At 45.9% G+C, this 23,568-nt stretch overlaps 1 protein-coding gene across 7 annotated transcripts in view; it reads right to left on the bottom strand.

Moving 5' to 3' along the window:
* The window catches only part of LOC100578818 (amyloid beta A4 precursor protein-binding family B member 1-interacting protein), a 120,580-nt gene that overhangs the window by 14,928 nt on the left and 82,084 nt on the right, over positions 1–23,568 (bottom strand). For 5 of the 7 annotated variants that reach the window (XM_016915510.2, XM_026444475.1, XM_016915509.2 and 2 more), the window contains one exon: positions 7,394–7,493. The exons of 1 other annotated variant lie outside the window; for it this stretch is intronic. In XM_016915510.2, coding sequence (XP_016770999.2) covers positions 7,394–7,493 — 100 coding nt within the window. Of the gene's footprint in view, positions 1–7,393; positions 7,494–11,614; positions 12,474–23,568 lie in introns of those variants that run through there. One more of the 7 variants, XM_016915511.2, reaches the window with a different exon arrangement.

Here is a 23,568-nt window from a genome sequence, read left to right as displayed (position 1 = left end):
TATCGCCGCGTCGCTTTATGTCTCAGCTTCTTCTTCTCGTCACATTTTAACGTTGCGGTTTACGTAACATCCGTCTCCGCTCTCCAATTGAACGAAATTGGAAACCGCGCGCGAGATCCTTTAAAAGTCGTCGTCTATGATTTTTTAATTACGAGCGAATCGAATTCCATTCTTTTCTTACTTTTCTTATTTTTATCCCTGACTTGTTGTCAAGATTTCGTGGAATAATCCGTTCTCGAATTTTATCACGGCAGATGCACCGATACCAATCGGTTATCGAGACTTTGGTTAACCTTCTTTTCTTTATTTTTCTTTCTTTCTTTCTTTCTTTCTTTCCCGTCCTTCCCCTCGACAACGTACGGCGAGCGGAGGCGCGATTGCGATCGTGGCAAGGTTCGTTCACCCCTGTCGATTATGCGAATACGCAAAGCGAGCGATAAACGCGTAACCCAGATTAATCGAACCGCATAAATCATTCTCGGCTAGACTTTTGACGATCAATATTTTTCTTCCCCGCGTTCCGTTCATTATCTCCGGCGAAAGAAGAAAATCGACGCTTTTCCACGTCGGTGGCGTCAGACGGATCTCGTCTGACCCCTGAGATCCTTCGTTAATATATTATGGAAACGATACCGCGATATTTTTCGCGCAAATTTGTTACGTTCTGTCGGCCGCCTTTCATTCGAATCTAAATAGTACAAGCTGGCTATATCCGTCTGAATTATCCGTCTGCCCGATAACGTCCAACTGAAAAAAACACGATTCGATAGTTTATTAATGGAATTACAAAAGGAATGGTAAAAACTCGTACGTAATTTTCGATCGAATCGAAGCGCTCGAAAAATCCCTATCGTATCGTATTATCTGCTACGTCAGTATATATACGAATCGTAAAAAAAAAAAAAGAGAAAAAGAAAAATAATACGATTCTTCGTTTCCCGTTAAGTTTACGCAACACCTTATTCGCGAGAATAGAAAAGTGTCGAGAATTTAACGAATAGATAATTGGTAAAATTAATCACTCGGTGTATAGAACGTAACTGTTCTCCGCAGAAAGAAATAAATATACGCACCGGAGGAGCGCTCTCCAACCAGCGTAAAATAATTTTTCCATCTTTTTATCGAACGATTGTGAATTTCACGCCGCAGCTGCGTCGTATTTGACCAATTGTGTCGCGGGAAACCGGTCTTTGCAAAACGTTATCTCCCCGAAACCGATTAATTCGAGCCGAAAGATTTGATCGAGTTGCGAAATGACCTAAGCAATTTTTAACTCGAATTTTATCACACCGCGCTTTCCCATTTCGCCTCTCGACAATCCAATCCATCTCTCATTAAACTCCATCCTAGTTACAAAGAAAAATTACAATATTATCCTCCCGGTTCTCAGAATCACATTGTCAATACACGAAACTTAAATAGTAAAAAAGCATTGTAGAACGATTAGACACATGGTTCCTCGACGTCAATTATAGGATACAGCGGCCACAAAAGAAACAAGAGTACCCTTAATACCGCAATTCATCGAATCACGATGCGGGATCCAGGAAGCGTAAGATTAACGGATCCAGCGAACGGATTCTATCAAAATTTCTAATTTCTCGACGCGCGTGCGTTCCCACGAATCGCGCGATATTTGCACAAGCGTTACCGCTCGAGAAGAGGCTCGCGCGAGTCGAACGAATGTCGAGCGTGCTTGTGCCACAGCGAACAAAGGGACACTTTTCGCATTTACTCTTTCCATCCCTCTTCCTCCACTTCCCCGATCGATTATTCGCCCGATTTCGTTCTCCACAGGAGGGAAATTTCCACCTATACGGATATATATATATATATCCGTTTCATCGCCTTTCCTCCGCCACTCCCTCTGCCTTATTACCATTCAAACCATTGAACCAGACGAGCCACGCGATAATTCGAACAGGTCGATCGTTCCGCATAGATAGGAACGGAAACGTGCTCGGGCTTCCACGTAATTAACGTTTCGATAATGTTATCGGTTGTTGTCGAGAACCTTTACTCGCGTGGAAACAGGCACAAGAGTGGACATCCTTTGGAGCAAGGATATGAACGTTATCGGATTTTCGTCAGATCTGTGGCCAATGGTTGGCCAGATAAGGAACGAGGCAGGTACGTAAGGTAAGTTTGATTCGGTTTGCCCACAAAGTGACGTATTTTTCGCCAATGACAATCTCCTTATCGGGCTTAATTGCTAGCTGATACGCGAGGCGAACGACCGAGGAGCCTCGCACCGACAATTTCCAGCAATGCAATGGGATCGATCGAGGACGATCGTTGAAACTAACGATGCGCGACAAGAAAAAGGTAATAAAGCTTCTTGGTCGAGCGAAGAAACTTCCTCACTCGACAGGGTTTAAAGGTTATTAAGATTCAAGAGGATGGCACATTCCATTGGACAGATGAAATAAATTCGAAATAAATAGTTTCTCGAGTAAAAATCTTACGTGTGTTATTTTTTAGAATAGAAGAATCGGATTGCAGAAAAGAAAGTATCGTTGGACAGGAGGTGTTGTGACCTTCGATCGTGTGCACGTGACCGACACTTTTGTTTAATTAACTAATGAGCCCCGCCCCGCGTCACGAATGACCCCAAGTTTTTATTAACACTGTCGTGCGAGCACAAATGTCCTAGCGATACGTTGCGTGTCCACGCACGTCCGGAAAACGATCTCGACGAGTCTAACCCCGGCTTCTAACAATCTTTCCTAATTTTCAATGAAATTTGAATTTTTGAATTTTTATTTGCCATCTTTTTCATTCCTTCCTTAAAACAGATAAAATTTTGCTATGATACTAGGCAACAAAATTACTCAAGAAACTAATTTAGCTTAGAAACGAATTGTTTACTAAACGGAGGATCGCAGGAAAGTATGTAATTAGGTTAAACGCGACGGTAAGAGAATCGCTGTTGTCGCGCGATAAAACAGCGTGCACGAGCTCGTTAGGCCACCGTCAAATAATCATGACAGTCGGTTTAACAAAGTCTGTCCTAAGAGGATTCCACTAATCTGTAGTAATAATTTTTCTCCCGGCCGAGTTTCGGTGCACGTTTCTTTCTTCCCGGCCACCACGCCTTATCGCGATCGAATAAATCCTTGGATGTCGCTGGGAAACGCGGGGACGATATATGAATGTGAACCATAAATAAACTTTAATCGCGAATTAAAGGGAGTAAATTCGCGCGAGAATGTTGATTAATCGAGATAATCGCGACATTCGTAGCTTCTAATCTTTTTTCTTCGTTTCGAATTGGATTATTAATAAGCAACGTCTCTTTTCGTTTCTCAATTTTAAGTATTACTTGACGTTCGTCGCGTGCCAGCGGCTTCAACAACCCTCAAAATCTCGAGGAATAAATTCGTCCCGAGCAAGTAAGTAAGTAAGTAAGCAAGAAAACCGCGTTTCAGAATCGTAATAAAATTTACGGGGGAGGGTGAATTATATACCAGGGTGGAGGGAGGGAGTTGACAGTGAAATAAACTCGCGACGTTATCCGTCAGAAGAGGAGGCTGGAACCTAATACGACCGGTTCGGTCTCCTGGCCTCCGGCAATTTCTGCCTCGACCTTTCCCACAGGATGCTCGTTCTCGGCTAAGAAGAAACAATTTGTCAAAGGGAATAAATTAGGAGAGCTAGGAGAGGAGGAGATTTCCCTTCGAGCGCGATCAAGATAGTTTGAGAGTAAGTGTTTGCCAACCGTTTTTCCCGCCAACGAATTCCATTTTGTTGTTGTATTCGCTCTTTTCAACTCGCGTTAAATTTTTCCCAATTCCCATTTTCATCGCACGCTCGATTAAAATTATTTTCTCCGTTAGTCATGCTTGTCCACGAACGACAAGAGGGAGGAGAGCAAGAGTATCGTTCTAGCTTCCATGACGGTTAATAAAATTGTATTAGGCGAACACAAAGGACGATGATCGAATGGTTGAAAACGTTAAACGTTCGAGATTCGATCTCCATTTACCTGTTTTATCGTTTTCCATTCGAAACTTGAAATTTGCATCGATATTAGTTCCATATCCCGTATTTTATCCAAATTCCCTTTTGTTTTGTGAGTAAATTTTATTGGGCAGAGAGAGAGAGAGAAGAGTATAAATAGAATTTTCCATCATATTTGCACGATACGAGTCGATTATTTTGCAAATTTTAAGCTTCGCCCAGACTTTCGAAATTTTATCCGGATTTTAAAACGAAATGAAGCTATTATTAGCTTCGATAAAAGCGAGGAACGATCGCGACGATTCCACAAGAGCTACGTAAATGATGAAGAGCACTATCGCGAAGAGAATATCGAATCGTAAAAAGAAGACGTATCGCGCTTGTTGTAACAAACATCCCTGGAAAAATTACCCTAAAAACCCGTTAAAATTTAAATCCGTCTCTACCGTCCATCAATCCGATTAAATAATAAATTTTTCGACGTCGTGTTCGAGCACGGCGCACGTTCCAAGACCAGCGAGAGGAAATAAAATGCCGAAACGATGCGAATTGCGCGTATTTGGCCGGCCGATAACGGCGGTAACGAGCCGTAGAAATTCCACGTAGCCACCGGCCGAACGTTATACATCCGGGAGGGGGAAAATGGCCGCGGATCGAAACGACGCCGCCCTCCCCCTCCCCCCCGACGGTAGCTCCCCGGAGCTATTTTAATGCGTCGCGAGATGATTGATTAAATTTCTGCGAAGCCTACACGTCTCTGTAATTGAATGCGAGCTGCTCCCGATTTTTCCACTCGAGAGCCAACTCTCTGCCCTCGAGAGACGCGATCCTCTCGCGCCGAGATACCGGATCGCGATGGACGGCCGAGCGTGCAATTTCGCCGGTGCACGCGTCTCATCGTTCTCTTCGATCGAAGAAGAGAGAGTTCTGCTTCTGCAAACCAAGAGTTCCAAGAGAGCAACGTTCCACCCGAGCCGAGTTGGTTACTCGTTCAAACGAAGTAAAAAGAAATAAAAAGCGGGGTTGATTCACGAGGAGGCGAGTTTGAGATCGAAAAGGAACAATTTGTTGCGTAAATATGAATAGAGAAGGTAACGTAATGATAAACCGCGCCCCATAACGCATCCCTGGGATTGGATAAAAAAGAGGGATTAATTTTTTATATTATACCCTCCCTCGAATTTCGTCAAGTTGCCAATTTTACCCTCCCCCCACTACTCCCGTTGAGCGTAACAGTCGTTAGAGTCCTTTGAGCGCGCGTTTGGCTTCCTTCGAGCGCGCCTCTTTTGTGCTGTCTGTCCCTGCTCTTTCACCGCGCGTTTATTTTGTCGGTGGAGGACAAAGGAGAACGGTAAACGCGGTTGTTTTGTTAAATAATTTGAAAAATTGTGTATATGGATTATTTATCGAAATGTTTCAAAGGTTGTAAAACGAATTCTTCTTCTAAATTAATTCGAACGTGTTCCACTCGGGCGTAAAGTAATTTTAATTTCAGATAAGTTAGTTACAAATAATTAATACGTTCCAACGATGACATATATATATATCTTCAGTTCACAATAATTTAATTAGAAAACCACTTTAAAATGTTTTACGGTAATGAAAACGAGTTCAATTTCATCGAGCGTAATTTAAACGATGGTTTAAAAGCGAAACGTTGATCGAATTGGTTCGAGAAATGTTTCGTGCGAAATTCGCTTCGTCTTCCCCTTTGACGTGGGCGCGAATGAAAGTCGAAGAAATAATTAACGGAAAAGTGTGGGAAGGAAGGGCCGAGGGAGGAGCGAAAAGGATAAAAAGAGGGGATTAAAAGAGATTATTGCATCGTATTAATTCCGTCGTAATTCTGATTTCAAACGTTGAACGGGCATTAATTAACGTGTACACGCAGAAGCGATTATTTCTTTTTTTTACTTCGTTAAATTACTTATTCAGACATATTTACCGATATCCGACATCCACTTTGTACCATTTCCCAACGCTTTCCCCATTAAACCAACTTTTAACGAGTGATCGCGTTTTCGAAGTGGCTCTATCGATTGTATATTCAATTAAACGAAGAAACGAAACAATCCTAAAGCATAGAACGCTTTCTTTCTCGATCGAAACTTCGAAAATGAACTCGATGTCGATCCGTGAACAAGATTAAAATTCGCAAAAATTTTCGAAGAAGGCGCGAACAAAAGAAAGTTATTCGTTATTTCAAACAAATTGCTATGAATCGAAAGGAGCTCGAGGGAGGGCGTTAAGCACGGGATCGAAGCGAAGTTTTTTTCAGATTATCGAGGCGGTTTGCGTCGCGGCAGCATCGAGCATAAATCCGCTGATACGAGCGGGGATTTTTTTTTCTTCTCTCCCTCTCGAGCCATCGAGGAGAGAGAGGTTGTTGGAGCTAGTTCAAAAGATTGGAGATAAAGCATGCGGTGTAGGTGCGAGGAGAGTGTGGGTTGTTGGTGCAGTTGCAGCTGCCGTTGCCGCAGAATCGCCGCAGGGGACGAAAGGGGGCTGGACGTGACCGGTGACTCGAGACACGACCCGACCACGGATCACGTTCGACGAGCGTCCAATTTTCTACGCTTGACCCCGCTTCACGGAGGACCATCGCTCGGGGAAATGGGAATGTTTTCATCGCTTTTCGATTCGCCCTCTCCTCCCCTCCTGCCGCCATTCGAATAATAACGAAACACGAGGGGAAGGGAGGAATTAATAACGAGCGACAGGTTTCGTTCGAAGGAAAGTAATTTACACCTGTCCAACTTATTCCCCGAATATATCTTCTCGAATTTTTTTTTCTCTCTACACAAATGAGATCTCGAATCCAAAACGAGTTCGTTTCGAGTTACCAATAAATGGTAATTCAGGATCACGCGACAAAACCCGATCGAATCTTTCACCCACGTTTGTCTTTGAGATTATCCCACGAGGTGCGATAAAACAGTGGAAATTGCTCTTTATGACGCGCCCCTTCTACCCCCAGATCGTAGAAAAACTCGTTTACCGTCATCTCGATTTCACATCTCGACAATGTGTCGAGCAGCAGCGCGAGACATTCGCTATTCGATTTAATCAGAGAGAGAGAGAGGGGATAAGATCCTCGTTTCCCTCGTTTCCTCGTCCCGAGGAAAAACACGCCACAATCTCGAGGGGGGATGAAACGCCCCTTTTGTCCACGCTGTTCGTTTATTCACGAAGCACAAAATGGAGGAGGGTGAAGAAAAACTGTCCTACATACGGGGGACACGAATCGGATATAGAAGCGGCTGCAACGAGGGTGAACAAAATGAGGAGAGAGAGAACTTTGACTTTTCTTCTTCTTCTTCTTTTTTTCCTTAGGAAGAAGGCAAAGTGACGGATACGGAAATTGCACGATAGACGTCGTGTCCATCACGTGTCCTGTACAAGGCTTATAAAAAAAAAAAAAAAGATAGCTCACCTTCCAGATTCGCCATGGAGAACCTATAGCTGTCGATCCTCGGCGTGTTGATGTCCGAGTTGAAAGGCCTGAGGGTCGCTGAGCTCACATTGTCCAGACCCTGGAACAACATCGATTCATCGTGACGCGAGTCGATTTTTGTTCGCGCTTCAATGCGGTCGCAATTCGATCGATAATTCGGGGATTTATTCTCGACGACGCGTGGGACGAGATTACAAATTTTCCCTTCTTCCCTCGGGCCTCGGTTCTCAGCTGTTTCCGGTACAGAAATAAATCATTTACCAGAGCGTCGATAATCGAGCACGTACCATTGGAAGGAAACAGTACGAACTCACCCACACCCCTGGAAAACGCGGAGAGGCGAGGACGCGAGCTGAATTCGTCGTTTCTCGCACGAACCGCCGATATTTCTCCGCCCGCAACCCGGTAATCCGCTCGGGATCCTTTTACGGCCAGACTCGGCTGGAAATGCGATTTGCGCGAAACCGTGGTGCGGCTCACTCAATTTCCTACGATGATGCCTCCCCTACCCTCCTCTCCTTCGATCGATCAATTCCCGCACCGAGCTTCTCTGAAATTTCAAGATTGGCCCACTTCGAGAAAAGGATTTTGTTCGAAGCGAAATGGAGAATCGTTGACGCGGAAGATTCTCCTTGCTCGACTTTCGTGTCGAATGCAACGATAACGTTCGAAACTTGCCTCTTAAAGGGATCTGTTTGCCGAGAGGAAGTTTGCTTATAACGGTGGCTTTAACCATTCAACGGTGCTCTCCGTTTCGAAAATAATCCACGTTTTCATCGAAGAAGAGTTGCAACGGATAATCGCACGTTGTCAAAATGTTGCAATCTTTAACAAAAGAATTATCATCGAATCATCCATCGAGGACTGATATCGCGGCGGGGAAAATAGTTTAAAATCTTCCTCCTCCTCCTCCTCTTCTCTTTGGCGGTGGCGCACAGCCAGCGGACTTCCGCGTTTTCAACCATTAGCCGTAAATAATGCGAGAACCGAGTCGGTCGCTCGGTCGCTTCGCGTGTGTGTATGCGCGCATGTAACCGTTCCACGGCGGTTAATCAAGCAACAGCTCCACACGGTGGACACACAATGCCTTCGGCTTCGACCGACCTACACACACACGCGCGCGTCTATGTACACGCGCGCGTATACACAGAGCGAAGAGGAACACGAGGCGAAACGTTCTAACGGATAGGAGAAAACTGGGCACAGCCGTGTTGTGTGTGCTCCGTGTGTACACGTTTCGCTACGCCTGATAGATCGCCTCCTCCCCGTCCGTCGCCCCTGTTCAACCACGTGACCGGAGGGCAGGCACACGGCATCTCACGCGGCACCTATGTGTGTGTGTGTGTGTGTATCGGCGATCCTTCGATGGCTGGCTCGAACGACGGTCGAGGCGGGGTAAGTTGCGAACTGATGGGGTGAAACGGTGGCGTGTGCTCGTCCAATGCCTCGTGACGGCTTTACCGAGCGATAACGTTACGCGAAAGAGATTTTTTTTCTCGCACCAGGGGATTTGAAACAGGTCGATGATGCGTAGTCTCTTTCCTATCTCTCTCGATTATTTATCCAGGCAACAGGAAACGAACCTTTCCTCCATTTTCACGGATTTCGAGTCTCTCGATTAGTTTGTTCGGAAGAACTAGTTCGGCGTTCGATCTTCGAGTAAGAAACTTTAAAAGGAAGCTTTCTTCGATAAGCGGAAAAGTGTGAAACGAAGTATTCCGTAGAACTTATTGCGCGCGTGTAAAGTGGCGATAAAACGCGAAAAGGTGTTTCGAGGGAAAAAATTGTTCATTTTCGAGTTCAGCCAAGTGCATCGAGCCCCGATAAATCGCGAGAGCTTAAGTACCCGGGGAGAGAGAGCGTTACATCGATGGCTTCTCCCGTCGACGAGGCCAGGCGTGGGTGTGAATGTGGTGAACGACCCGGTAACCACCATTCGGCCAACAGGCACAACAATTAGATCCGACCGGATAACCCGACTCTTCCTGTAACGCGAAACTCGTCCACGGTTATAACGTTGCTCGTATCTCCCATTGTCACTTGTGGATATTTAGCGGATCTTATCGAAGTTCGCGCGAGGCGATAGTGAAGGGAGGGCCAACAAATTTCTAGCGCTCGTTCAGGGGTTAATCGATCCGCCAACGATCCTCGAAACGAGCGCGTGGGAGTGGAGAAGCGGAGGATTCGAATCGATTCAGATCTCGTATCCTCGAGGAATCGAGTTTCTCCAAGCAGGGAGGAGAAGTAAGTTGGTCGAAACGTTGGCGAGTTTAATTTATACCGATTTCGAGCGCCGATATATTCCGATTTACTCCTCAAACTGGGTCAAAATGACGATCTCCCATCTTTTTTTTCTTTCTTTCTTTTTTTTCTCGCGAGTAAGGACGCAAGTTGAGATGAAGTGAAACCGCATAAACGGTTACGACGAGGAGGAAGAAGACGCTGGAAGCGTTCTCGAGAGAGTAGGTAGAAAAAAAAACTCCCTCGAGACGTTCTCCACCGATGATGAAATAATTTGTGCGCGCTCGCCCTTACATTTTTCATGGCCACGGGCTCTCTTCCGGGCGGCGGAACGGCCGAGTGAAAAGAGCAGAAAAGCTCGCGAGTGTCGGTTTACCCGCGCAAAGGCCGAGTTTACTCTCGACTCGAGCCGACTACGCTTTCCGGCCCTTTCACGCTGCCCTCTCGAGGACTCGCGCTTTTCCCCCGCGGAAAAACCCAAAGGAGAGAGAGAGGAGAAAAGAAAGAAAGAAAGGAAGGAAGGAGGAAAGGCCTGCCGCCAATTTATTCCCCTCTTTATCGCCCAGCGATAAAAACTCGCTTCGAACTTTTCGATTTAACCGAAAGCAATAACCATCCGAGATTAGTCGTCTCTCTCGAGCGAGCGAGCGAGAAACTTTTCACGTTAGAGCCGGTCTTGAGAGGGAAACATTAGGGAAACAGCGTGAAAAAATGGTCTGGAAGAAGGTTTAAAAAAGTTTGAAGGGTATATACTTGGCGTAAACTCGCCAAGATAGTGGCAAGAATTCTTTTTCTTTTCTTTTTCCAATCCTGTCTACTCTCGTAAAGATGTAAGAAAAATTTTCGAATATAAGAAAGTCAATACTCGATGTACAAGCACGATTAATGCGTGCAACGAAGACACTGCAGATACTGCATTCATCGAGCTCTAATAAGAAAATGTATTCCTCCTCCACAGAGGAGAACTCATAAAATCGTGGCGACTTCGACTATTTTCATCGAGGAAAAAAGGGGAGAAAAAGAGGGTTCTTCTCTCCTAATCTTAAATCTTGGTCGCGTGAAAGATGGAGAAATTCCGAGTTTATTCGCCCGATTTTTTTTTTTTTTTAGGCCGGATTAAGGGGTTGGAATGAGGATAAATAGGAGTCACGTTTCGGGGAAAGTCGGGGACGAACTCGAATTCGGCTACAAAGAGGGAGGGGGGAAAGTAGCACGAGTTCGTTTAATCCTCTTCTTGGCTCCGGATACGAGGAGACGGGCTTCTCTCGCGCGAGAAAGATACGTGATTTGTCTCCGTCCCGAAGAATTGCCGAAGAATCAGCTTTTCTCTTTCCGATTTGGAACGTCTCGTGCCAAAACGATTTGTTTCCACGAATCGCCGAATTTATTATAGCGACGGGTTTCCAAGATGCGATTAGGTTAAAAATACACGAAAGAATATTCCTTTAATCACGAATTTGGATAAAGTAAGCTTCTTGAAACATCCTATTTTTTCAATTAAAATTCTATCTTCGTAGAGAAAATGGAAAAACGATGTTGAAAAGATGGATTCCCTGCAAAGTTGGAAAAAAAAAAAACAGTTGGGAAAATATAGCGAGAAAATGTCTCGTTCATTCAGGCCAGAATGTTTCCGCGAGATGGTCACGCGTTACACGTAACGTTGGCGTTTTAAACGCGGAAACCGGTTTAGGGAAGTGTATAATCGTGCACGCGTTCACGGAGAGCCTATAGAGGAAATCGAGTTACAATTTCTAGGAACCCGTTCCACCTGAGAGAGCTCGGTTAACCCGACTTCTCCCACCGACACACGCATAATTTCGTCTTCCATTCTCTCCGTCCATTCGTTTCCTATCCCTTTATATCCCGGCGCGTTATTGTTCTCGGCTCGGGGCGAGAAGCCTCGATCCGCCTGCTGATCGAAATTGTAAATTTTTCATTCATCGGTTGCCGCATACTCACGTCCTCCTGCGCCCTGTTGTGACTTTTCCATCGGAAAAACCTGTCCATTTGGCGGCCTTTGCCTCTTCTTCACATCTTCCAAATTCGATAATCCCCTCCTCCTCGGTGATCGTCGTTCAGAAAAATCGGTCGGACGGCCGAGTAACGATCCACCACATGGATTATCCCCGACATGGCGAGAGGAACGATCGTGAGAAGAGATCGATCTTGGAAAAATTCCATCGACTTGAGATTGATACGAGATCTTTCCCGCTTCGAATCGATCCCTCCTCCTCGATCGAGGCTGGAATGGATAGGAGAGGATGATGATACGAGGGGGAGGGTGAAACACCGCGTCGCTCTTGAACCTGGCCGAGGGATCGTTTATTGGCGACGACGATAGTCATCGCGGTCATGGGCCTGAACGTTCTCAACAACGTTCAACCGCCTCCTCTCTCGAGCGAGGACCGGCCTAATGAAATCATCGGCCCGCTCGGATTTCCTCCCGCGTGGCGACGGCGCGCGCGATTTCCGGCGGCGGGACAGCCCGTACAGGAATCGATCACATCGATCTCACTTCGTAATCCTTCCAACCTGACTCCTCCTCCTTCCGGATCTAAGAGAGGGAAACTGCCGACAGCATCGTTTTCGCCGACTCGAGATCGCACAAATTTTTGTAAAAAAAAAAAAAAAAAAAAACGCTTTGTATTCTAAAGAATTCTTCGTAATTTCTTTTCTTTCACTACGATGAGATGAGATGACGTTTCGTCGTTGGAGATCTCGAGGAGGGAAGGAGCGCGAGAAAGGACGATCGAGGTTGGGAGCGGAGGAGCGGCGACTACTGGCGTGGTATTGCGAACACTGGATGGTGATCCGCGAGGGATTCAACGTGGAGCCGGTCGCCTCTTCTTCGTCCCTCGCCCTCTCGATTCCCTCGAACCAACTCGAGAGGAGATGCAGCTATCCATCCCTCTTTCTCCTCCTGCCTTTGCTTCCCTCCAGCACGCGCATGTGCGGCTATCGATTCCGCCTGTTTCCCGCAGGAACACAGGACTACGCTTTTCCCTGCGCAATGCCGCGAGGAAATCGTCCTGCTCGACTACCCTGTCGGGGACAGGATAAGGAGAAAACCGAATGCGGGGCCGAATTTTACATTTTACATTTCCCGTTTCTCTTTTGTCGTTTACTTTTGTTTTCTTTTTTTTTTTTATAATATAGTATAATTTAGTAGCGTAAAACGGTTTTGTATTTAATTGGAAATTTCTTCGATGCGAGAAAGGATGAAAAACTTTTGCGGTTTATCGTTTACGAATATACATCGAAGGATCGTTCATCGTGTTTTTCAATTCGCCACAAGCCGAGCCTGCTGATTAAACTGAGCTTAATTAAAAGGATTTAACGAACGGCGCGCTCCGACTTTGGGCGAATTTAATTAAAGATGGGACCGCATCGATGCACCGATGTGCATCCGCCACACCTCGGTGCTATAATCTCTCGCACGCGATTTTCCCTGGTGGGCAGGGAAAATTTGTCTCTATAAATCGCACCGCATTCGAAACAAATCGTAATTAAAGGGGACACGATCGCGACGAGAGTTCGAATTTTAATAAACGAGAATTTCGTCGTCCAAAAAGTAATAATCCACGAAGGATATCGAAACTCGAGACCAAGTTATCACATCCTTCGATCGATTTAATCCGGATTAAAAATTACTTCGCGAATTCTTTGCGAAACTCGTCTCAAATTTACCAAGCTACATCGAAACGAGACGGCGATTTCGGATTTTCCTTTTGATCGTGTTCATCGATTCGACACCGTTGACTCGTTTCCAGCTGCACTCGATGCAAGCAACCCTCGTGGCACAGCCATAACAATTCACGGGGGTCGAATTACCCTCCCCCTCCACGTGGGGGTCGATTCGGGATTGGACCCCGGCAGATGCATTCATTCAGGTGCCGCATTCGAACCCGTTCGTGCGTTCACGCACCTACACACGAACCTGCGTAACCGAGGGGGTGGTCGCGACAACCCTTCGTCATGCATTGCCCCTGTCCAGTCTCCTCTCCCCCGTTGAAAAATTCCGAACTCGAAGCGTTCTCGTTAACTCCTTTTCCCCTTTCAATATTTCCATTCTTACCACGCCTGTTGAATCCCTTCCATTCGAAGGGGAATCGGAATAAAAAGTAGCATAAAGTAATTTCTTTCTTCCGAACGAATCTCGAAAGTTCGATTCGAAGGTTAAGATTTTCCAGAGGGATAACATTGTTTCGCATACACGTGTGAGCTTTGTTGGATAAATACGTGACTTTCTCCCTAAATATTTTTTTCTCTTAAAAGGAACGAATCCGATCGATTTATCGTATATACGTCCTTTCTGTTTTCGCGGGAAAATTTGTCCTCTACGATATTTTTCAATTAACGCGAGTGGTCAGGCACGAGTTCGAAGAAAGCGCGCAAAAAAGAAAGGAAGCGCGAGCAAACACAGGCTTGTTCCTCGGCTAATGCGTCCCGCAGCCTTGACCCGAAGCCGAGGCGTTTACACGAAAAGTCTAAAGTCACAGGCAAATGGATCGATCGGCGGAGCAGCACGCTCAAACATACTCGAGGGGCGCGCACTTTGCTCCGACTTGCTCTCTAACAACCGCCTCTTTGGCTTCCATTATCGTCGTAACGCCGGGAACACGATCCAAAGGTACCTATTACCGTGTGTACACACCGGCCGCGTACACACAAACACACATACACACACCGTATAATCTCACCGCCGGTTGTGGTTCAACCCCAATTAGAGTTTTCGAGTAATGGAGACAGTCGGTCGTGGCGAGTGAAACGCGCGGGTAAACGCATCGATCACATCCTCGTTCCTGGAGAGATAATCACGCTGCAATGTTCCAGAACAATCTCGATATGACTCGATGTATAAATTACATCGTGGAAATAATTCTCTGGAATTTCGATCGATCGGATTAAATAATTGCTTCCTAATCGCGATTCTTTTCCAGCGTTTAATTTAATTTCGCGGTGGAATTTGTTTCTTCTTCTTCTCTTCAATTTCACTTGCGAAAAATAATTTTTAAATTCGATTCGAAGGAAGATTTATCGCTCGATTCGAATTTAAGGCGGGGAAACAAGAATAAACGAAATCGAATTCTACCTTCTCTTCTCGAATAATAAATCGAAGAAACTTGTCTCTCTCGATATCCTCCCCTCTGATAATCTGTCGCAATTTATCTTGCGGAGCACGAAGCGTATCGCGAAATCGGAAAATTCAAAATCGATTCGTTTATTTCGAAGTCGTCGTCTGCGTATGCGCCGCAAAACGTCCACAAGAAATGTCAGAAACTGCAAGCAGAGCGAGATACGGAGGCAAATATAATTATAGACTCGTTGCCGAGGCGGTAGAAATCGCCCGAGGAGGAACACTCGTTGGTTTCTAAGGAGAGGCATAAGTTTAATTCTGACTCGAAAACAAGTAGAGGAGGACTCGCTTGCTTCGCTTGCTCTCTCTCTCTCTCTCTCGCGCGCGTTCCGCACCGAGAAAAGATGTTTTGCAACTCGAACGCATCCACGCTGCGAGAAAAATTGGATCTACGTTGTGCAGCGAGTTTCAACTCGCGAATAAAAATGATGAGAACGGAATACGATGTTAGAAACCGGGATTAACGCATCTCTACTCAGATTATTCTCGATGGAAAAAATTCAGGAAGGGTGAAAATTCAATTTTTCATCCCATTCCAACGGTTTATCCGCCGTAAGGCGGATCCGTCACTCGCAGAAAAGTCGAAAGCTGTTCGAGACGGGACAATATTTCGTAGCGATATCGAATACGAAAAAGCAAAGAAGATTCGAACGTCGTGTCGTCGATTCGACGACGAAGAAAAATATTCGGGAGGAATAAACATGGGCTGTCGGCTAAGCTTTCATATCTGGTGCACGAAAATGCATTGGAGAGCGAACCACTCGAGCGACAATGCACGCGGCACTAGAGACTTGCGTGTGTCCGCGCGATGTCATCGCTCCTTTCTGTCGTCGATGACGAGATATCGACTCGTCTCTCTCTCACTCTCTTTCTCTCGCGTCTCTGCTTTCAGAGAATGAAAGGCACGGCCGGAAATTAATTGGACGTGAAACGAGAGGATTGAACGCGTTGGAGAAAAGTTCGAGTATCTTTCTTTTTTCCTCTTCTCTTCTCTTTTGGAAAAAAGAACGAAGGGAACGAGACGCGAGTTCGAAAGGTGAGCAAATTTGATGGACTTGATACAAGTGCGTTGTTGCACTTCTCGATTTTCCATTCGAGATCAATTGCTAAAAATTTCCTTCCATATTCGACATTATCCACCGAGAAATTCCATTTCTCGTTTCCTCGAAATTTGCCACAAGTTTGCTCCCAGAAATTTCGCAACCAGCTGTTGCACCCGGTCCTATTCTAGATTCTAAGCGCGATAGGGCGTATCGCTGAGCGAGGACGTCCTCGGCCCGGAAACGAGAACTCCTTTAAAGTTGGCCGCGTATCGTGCGATTCTTCGAGGGAACGAGGAACATCCTGCCCGGGTAAAATGATAAATTAGACCCCGGTGTGTCTAGCTCCCTAAAAACCGCCGCCCTAACTTCCCTCCCCCGCGCAGCCCGCACTCCTCTCGCCGCGTTTCAACGAGGGCGCCCGCACAAATTTTCGACCGCGCGCGAACGAAAACGATTTGCCGCCAAGATATAGGCCCCCTCCTCTTCTCAACGTCGAAGAAGAATGGCATTAATTCATTTCAGAGAATGATTTCGATCGGATAAATAATCGTAGAATAAAAGGAAATCGAAAATTGACACGAGTTGCGTGGATCGATCGTTGACAAATTAGATTGGCGGCTTCTATCCAAGCTCCAAGCCTAATATTCACCCTGGAATCGACGTTTCACGAGGGTGGTATGATTAATTGTCACCGCCCTTCCACGATTCGCATTCGAAACCCTTTGCCGTTGTGCAACGCGTGAATGGAGGAGCGCTGTTTGCGAAATCACGCGCATGCAAATCTTCTCCGAGACACGGAGAGAGAGAGAGGGAGAGAAGGAGGGAGAGAAGTTTGCCAAGATCGGCGGATACAGTTTGTCAGGACGAAAATATCCATCGTTCTTCCGATAAATTATCGGAAGCTTGTTTGCACGGAATTATCTCTGCCCTCCTACGAAAACAACGGCACGTTTGTCTCAGATTTTACGGCATCGTTCGATAAACCGCACCAGCCTCCTCCTCTCTTTCAAACCTCTGCATACGAGCATACGTGCCCTATCGTTCGTCCGCGTATTGCCCATTCACACGACTTTCCCCGACTTTTGATAAATCGATCTTGGATAAAAGCTCCTCCATGAATTTTAAGAGAGAAGGAAGGGGGGAAGAGTTCGAACGCGTGCACCCCTTTATCCAAATTCGCGAAATATAAGCATGAAATCATTCCTTTGCGGATTACTCGTTTCCCGCAGCGAAACTGGCTCAAAGGGAACGGCTAAAAGGCAATCCTTCCGCCCCTCCCATTTCCTTCTTCCTCCTTTCTATCCTCGATATCTCGGTGTCGTTGTTTTTTCAACGTTATTTTTTTTCTTTTTCTCTTCTCTTCTTTTCTTTTCGGGCCTCGCCTGTTGGCATCTGCGCTCGCCCGTCCATTAGCATTATTAACGGCGGTTTCGACATCCTTCCTCTCCCAGGCGCGGTTAAAAGTATCGAAGAGAGTCGCGGACCCACTTATTGAAATGAGATCCGATACCCGCAAAATCGAAATCGAAATCGCGAGAGGAGAAGTTGTATAAAGTTATCGCGGGTGCGTATATCGATAGAGGCGGGCACGATAGATAGCGAGAATCGAAAAGTTATCGAAGAGAACCGCTCTCGACAATGCCGAGAAAACTTTTTCTCGCTTCGCAAGAAACCTCTCTTTCTCTTCCTCCCGTTCTCTTTTCTGCTCCTTATCGACGCGATACCGCGTTTTATTGATATTTCTCGAGTGGCTGGCATTATCGAACAGGCATTATCGAAACGAGGAAATACAATACTCGGAGAAAATACTCCGAATTCGAGCCGCGCGGAACGAGTTCCCCTCCGCTGTTCCGATTTATTCCGAGCTCGATACGACCGAAAAGTGGGAAAAAGCAAAGGGTTGTGCAGAAACACGATCTCTTTGTCGAATTCTGGAAATTTGGAGCCGAGACTAAGACAGGCCAAGATCGATTCTCTGCGCGAGATCGGTTACGCAACAACCGGTCGCTTGTATAACAACAATGAGCAGCACGCGTGCACGCGCTTTTCCCGAGGTTAATAATAGCGCTCTGAAACCGCGCTCCACGATCCGTCCACCTCTATGATTATCAATTGTCTCGTTGAAAAGTTTCTCCTTGCATTAATCCTTGATTTAATCGAGAAGGAGAAACGAGGCGGACATCACGAGACGATTGACAATCGGTTGAGAGCCAGGGAAGGAAGAAAAAAAAAAGGAAAAAGAAAGGAGAAGAGATCGAAGAGGAAGAGAGTTTTTTTTCTACGTCGTTCATTTTCACGGTCGATGACAAATTTCGAGGCGACGACGAGCAAACAGGATGCTGCTTATCTCCACTGTCACGATAAACGCGATGCGCACGCGAGCCGTGTACGCATCATTTTTCCAACGATCGTTCGATACGAGGATAACCGGTGGTGGTGGTTCGGGACTACCGCTTCCTGTCCTCGCTTTCTCTCTCTCTAACGATCGATCGATGACGGATCGTAAGGTTTTGCGATCGAATCGTATCTCCAGGTGTTCTTAATTACCCTCCCCTCCCCTTACACGCTATGGGTTTCCTATAAAATCGATGTTGGTTACACGAGTCGCTGCTTATAACGCTCGAGGCAACGGATAAGTACAATTAAATTACAGATATACTTAATCTTTTTCCCAATGTGTTTTTTACCAATTCGAAACGAAGGCACGTTGGGAATCGTTTCTCGTGGTCGAACGGGAGAGAAATGGGTCCAATTACATCTAGCTAATTACGCTGCTGGTTTATAATCGTTTTACAAAAATTTCGCGAAACCGGTTAACGGCGTTTATACCGTCCTTCCTTACTTATCGGGCAAAAACACTCGCGCGTTCTGCGCCACGATGCGTCACTTCCTCGCTCCGCATCGAGAGATCCGTTATCTCGGTTGATTAACACCCGGATTATTCGTTACGACCACGTCCAACTTCGTGACGACCAGAGCAACAACCAGAAATGGATTTCCAACCGAAGGGGTAGAGGATTGGATTTCCAACCCAAGAAAAATCTCTCTCTCTCTTCCTCCCTCCCTCTCTATTTTTCCAGGTTCTTTTTTTTTTTTCATCTTCTCCCGTCGTTCCAGTTGGCACGGCATCAACGTCGTTCGGAAAAAAACTGACGGGAAAATGAAACGGGAACGGGCCCTCTTTTCCCCCGATACATCATCGGCCGCGAGACGAGACAACCGAGACGAGCCGACAGGGGTTGGAAATAACGCGCGTTTTTCCACCAGGTTTTTCCGCTTATCCCCGAACGTGCACGCGAACGCGGGATGCTCGATAGACTTTTAATCGACCACGCCCTCGTCTCATTGTGCGACCCAGTAATTGGAAACCGTGCTGTTTATTCGCGTTATTGCCAACAGAGGGGGGAGAGGGGTGGTATGTCGAGGATTTGGAACAGGATCGATCGGAATATATATCCGCTGTGTGCGTTTCCTGGTCACGAGGGAAGGGGTATCGTCGAATCGGGACGATTGCTTGGCAGGTTTCAATTTCAGTTCAAATTCTAATTTCAAATCAAAGTCGGAGAATCTGGTTGGAAAAGGATGAGATCCTTGAAAAATCCTTCGTTCGATTTAAAAGAGTGGGCGAAATGATGGAGCGATATAGTGGCTCGAGTATTTTTTTATGCAAACGGATTTTAATTATTATTACAGACAGCTCGGCAATTAATCTTCTTACGTTACTAACGAGAGATTAATTGCGATGATTCCGTATAATTAACCAACTTTGCTGTGTAATCGACGAGACGATCATCGCTCGGCGAGATTTAATTTCTTCATTATTCGGGGCGAAGGATGATCCTTGCCAACAACAAATTTCTCAACGCACGGAAAGAGGATTAAAAGCAACTCCTTTTGATTCATCGTCACGAGTTCAATATGCGATAATAAAATTGGATTTTTAAATTCTGGAAAATGACTGTGGTTTATCGTGGCTGGTTCGAAGAATTGAATTCGTCGGCCGAAATGAAAACGTTGATAATTGCGAAACGCGAGCGCGAAGAAAACACGCAGTTGTGCGCGCAGAAACTCGCCGCAATTTCTCGTTAGGAGGACTAGGACGGCAATTGGACGATATTGGTCCGCCACCGGGGCAAAATTGGATCGTTTCAAGGAAGTGGACACTTCAGCAACGCGCATCGACGCTCCAATTCGTCGAGTAATTGAGCAACGAGAGGGCAAATCTCGTCTTCCCTGGCTCGCGTATTACACCACCGCCGCGCCGCTTCCGGGTCGAAAGACACGCACCGACGTGCAACGCCTCTCAAACGAATGGAAATCGGCCCGTTTACGATTTCCATTCCACAAATCGAATCTCGCTACATCGTGTCGCGCGAAATTCGAACGTCTCGTTAATCGAGGAAAATATTGAGTTTCGTAATTTTCAGATTAAAAATGGTCTTTTCGAGTTTCTAAGTTTTTTAGACGCGTTTGAAAAGGAAATGCTTAAACTTTGCACTTGGAAGCGTGTAGCGAATAGTTTGGAATCGGTTTAAAAGATAAATCACAGGAGAAGGCAGGAGGCGAAAGTTAAACAAAGGAGAGCGTGGACACGCCGATTCGACAAATTCTAATTCCCGTGGAAAGCGCGGGACAAAGCTTTCTGTCCTCTCGCTAAGCGACCGAATCGACCCGAATGCTCGACGCATTCAACCGAATTTCCATTTGACCACGCGAATCCGCGTATAAATTCGTTCGTATCGTTTCGAGAGACCATTTTTATCCTTCCTCCTTCCGACCTTTTCCACCGTTAATTTTTCCAAGGTTTTTTTTTCTTCTTCTTCTTCCTCCGTTTCCGGTTTTCGTATTTCGTATTTGTGTTTCGTCGAAGTTGAAAAGGTAGTCCAAAGTTTAAAAAAGAAAAATACTCGTCGCGCGAAAGGATTCTGGACGATTTCGATTTCGCGAAAGGTTTTTCAAGAGGCAGAAGACAAAGAAAGCGAGCAACGCAGGAGGAGGATTCCTTTTCGACTGCCTCGACTGCAGCTGCAACGTGCTTCCGCTCGTTAAGCACGTCCCGTGGCATTTCCACGCATCCCAATCGTACATCGTGGCCCGCCAGTTTAAATATAGCCGGCCGCAGTCTTCCTCCAACGGTGTCCCCCCTCCCCTCCCGCTGTTTCGCCGATTAGAAACTTCCCTTAACGGTTTCGACACCGCAGAAATGAGAGATCGGAAGAGGAGGAGAAGAAGAAAAGGCGGATTCCTCCACGGATACGTGGAATTTTGGAAATCGCCGCCGAAAAATAAAAATATCGCGAGGGTAAGGTTTCGGATTTAGATCAGGGGAGGGGGATAAATCTCGATGACTCACGATTCGTCGTGTAAAAAATCCACGAGGCTTTGGAAAAGTAGTATCCCAGGTTATTTGCGACTCGATCGCTTCTCGAGGGACGGAAACGTACGAAATTATTCCCCTCTTTTTTCGGTGATAACAAAACGGAGGATAAGGAAATATCGACGGGCCTCGTTCGTACGAGAATCCCTCCCTAAATACGCGTCAGAGCGGATAAATCGAAGGTATACGAAAGTATCGATGGGATCAGGTCTATTTCCTTCGAAATAGACAAATCGATTGCAAATTTCACGTTAACTATTTTAAAATAATTTCGTGTTACGATCCACACATACTTTGGAAAGTGATGAACTGTTTGGAAAATCGGTTGGTGCGCTGGCCAAGCGGATTACTCGTTTCATCGGGGCAAAATATTATTTCGATGGCCGATTATTAATAGATCGAACTCGGATTCGGTGGTGAACTGCTCGAGGTTCAAGTATCATCCTCTATTTTCGTCGACTGCGTGTCTCTGCACGCCCACCACAACCGACCGACCGACCAACCAGGCCCTGACCGTCAAAGAAAAGCATCGTCTCGTCGCATCGCAAAACCCGCTGGACGTCCACCGCGTTTTTTCGCCCGCGAAACAAGAGAAAATGGAATGGAAAACCACGACGTTTCCAATAATAGTCGAACGCCGGCCACTATTTATAGATCGCAGTCGGTGCCCCCGGACCTGGCTGCATTCCGCAAACACGACGACCGTCTCGACATCGCACCACCACCACCTTTCCAGCGTATTCTTGCCCACCAATGATTCAAGTATAACGGAATTCGCTCATTCATTCGTGCCTATATAATTTCTGCCACGATTCTACCTTTTGGCAGATCGAGAGTTCCTTCGATATAATTTTTTAAACAAATATACATATATAAAGTATCCATAGATCGTAATTAAAATTCAAGACTCTTCAAAGAAGATTTGAAAAGACTAACCTTTGACGATGTTGATGAAGCAATCGATCGACAGATTATAATTTTTCGATAAAAAGACTGTGAACAAAGGAGAAAAGTGTTGATGGCGGTGGAGAAAGTTTGGAATCCACACGCGACTCGAAATCCTATTTGCGAGAGGTCAAAGGATCCGTGAAAACGTTGCGAAGCGGTGGAAAAAAAGAAGAGGAAGACAGGAGGAGATGGAGCAATTTCAGCCAGCGGTTGACCATGGGGATTTGGGCGGAGAGAAGGGCCCAACTGGAAAGTGGAGGGAACGAAATGACAGAAAAACCGATACACTCTGACAAAGAGAGAATGGAACAAAAGGTGGCCATGGGGAAGAGAGAGTATTGGCGGAGGGATCACGAACTCGGCAAGGATCGCGAGAAGGATTTGTCGGGTTTGACTCTCGAGAACAAACTGGTGGAACAAAGAGCATTCGAGAAGGTAGAAAGCGAGAAAGATCTTCTTTCTTTCGAAGGAAATCGTTCCGATAATTCCCTTCGACTGTGAAAAGAAACTTCTTCATCGACCTCTTCTCGACCGCGTACGAATTGCACGATCGAGGTGAATGTGAATAATTTGCCGAGATGAAATTAATTATACGAGAAAGTGAGTGTCGATCGACGACACGATATCTTCGTATATACACGCTTCCATTAATTTTTGAAATGTGAACGAAACATGTGCGAACGAGACCCACTGTACTACACTGTAAATAGAAACGTTCTCGAGACGTCGATGCACTCGAGGGCACGAGACGGTTTTTATTGCCTTTTCAAGGGTGAAACCCTCGCTATATATTTCACAGAGGCCAAAAGGACCGCGTGCATAAACGATCCGCCCATCGTGTCGAATCCTCGCTACCCGAAACACTAATTCCTCTTTCTTTCGAAATGAGATTTCCATTCCTAAATAGGCGAACGTTCGTTCGCGTCGACGAAAAAGAAGCCGTTCGTCGTTATATTAGATTAGAAACGGTATCGAAATAAAAAGAAAGAAAGTTCATCGATGAGTCAAATTACCAAATTAAATAAACTCTCTCCTCTTGCCCGGTATACAAACGATTCGAATTGCAACGCTTAAATAATCGACTCGTTGAAAAAATTGAAGGGAACGACTTTACGGACGATCGGCACGAACCTACCAATTTAACCAAACATTCGAATCACTTGGCCGCGGCAACACGTCCGATCCGGTCAAACGTGTAATAATAACGAAACAACTCTCCGCGGCGGTAGGTTTTTCACTCCATCTCGCGACATTTTTACACGCAACGACGCGTGCACGTAAGAGCGGTGGAGAATAAATAAAAAGACACGAAGAAATTTGAGGCGATAATTTTTACGCGAATCCGTACGTACGTTTTTTTCGCGCTACGAGAAAAGGCGGTATCGATCGCCGTTTATCACGAGTATTC

The sequence above is a fragment of the Apis mellifera genome, linkage group LG12 (assembly GCF_003254395.2).
Source record: "Apis mellifera strain DH4 linkage group LG12, Amel_HAv3.1, whole genome shotgun sequence".
Lineage (NCBI taxonomy): Eukaryota > Metazoa > Arthropoda > Insecta > Hymenoptera > Apidae > Apis > Apis mellifera.
This window is presented reverse-complemented; position numbering and strand designations above follow the sequence as displayed.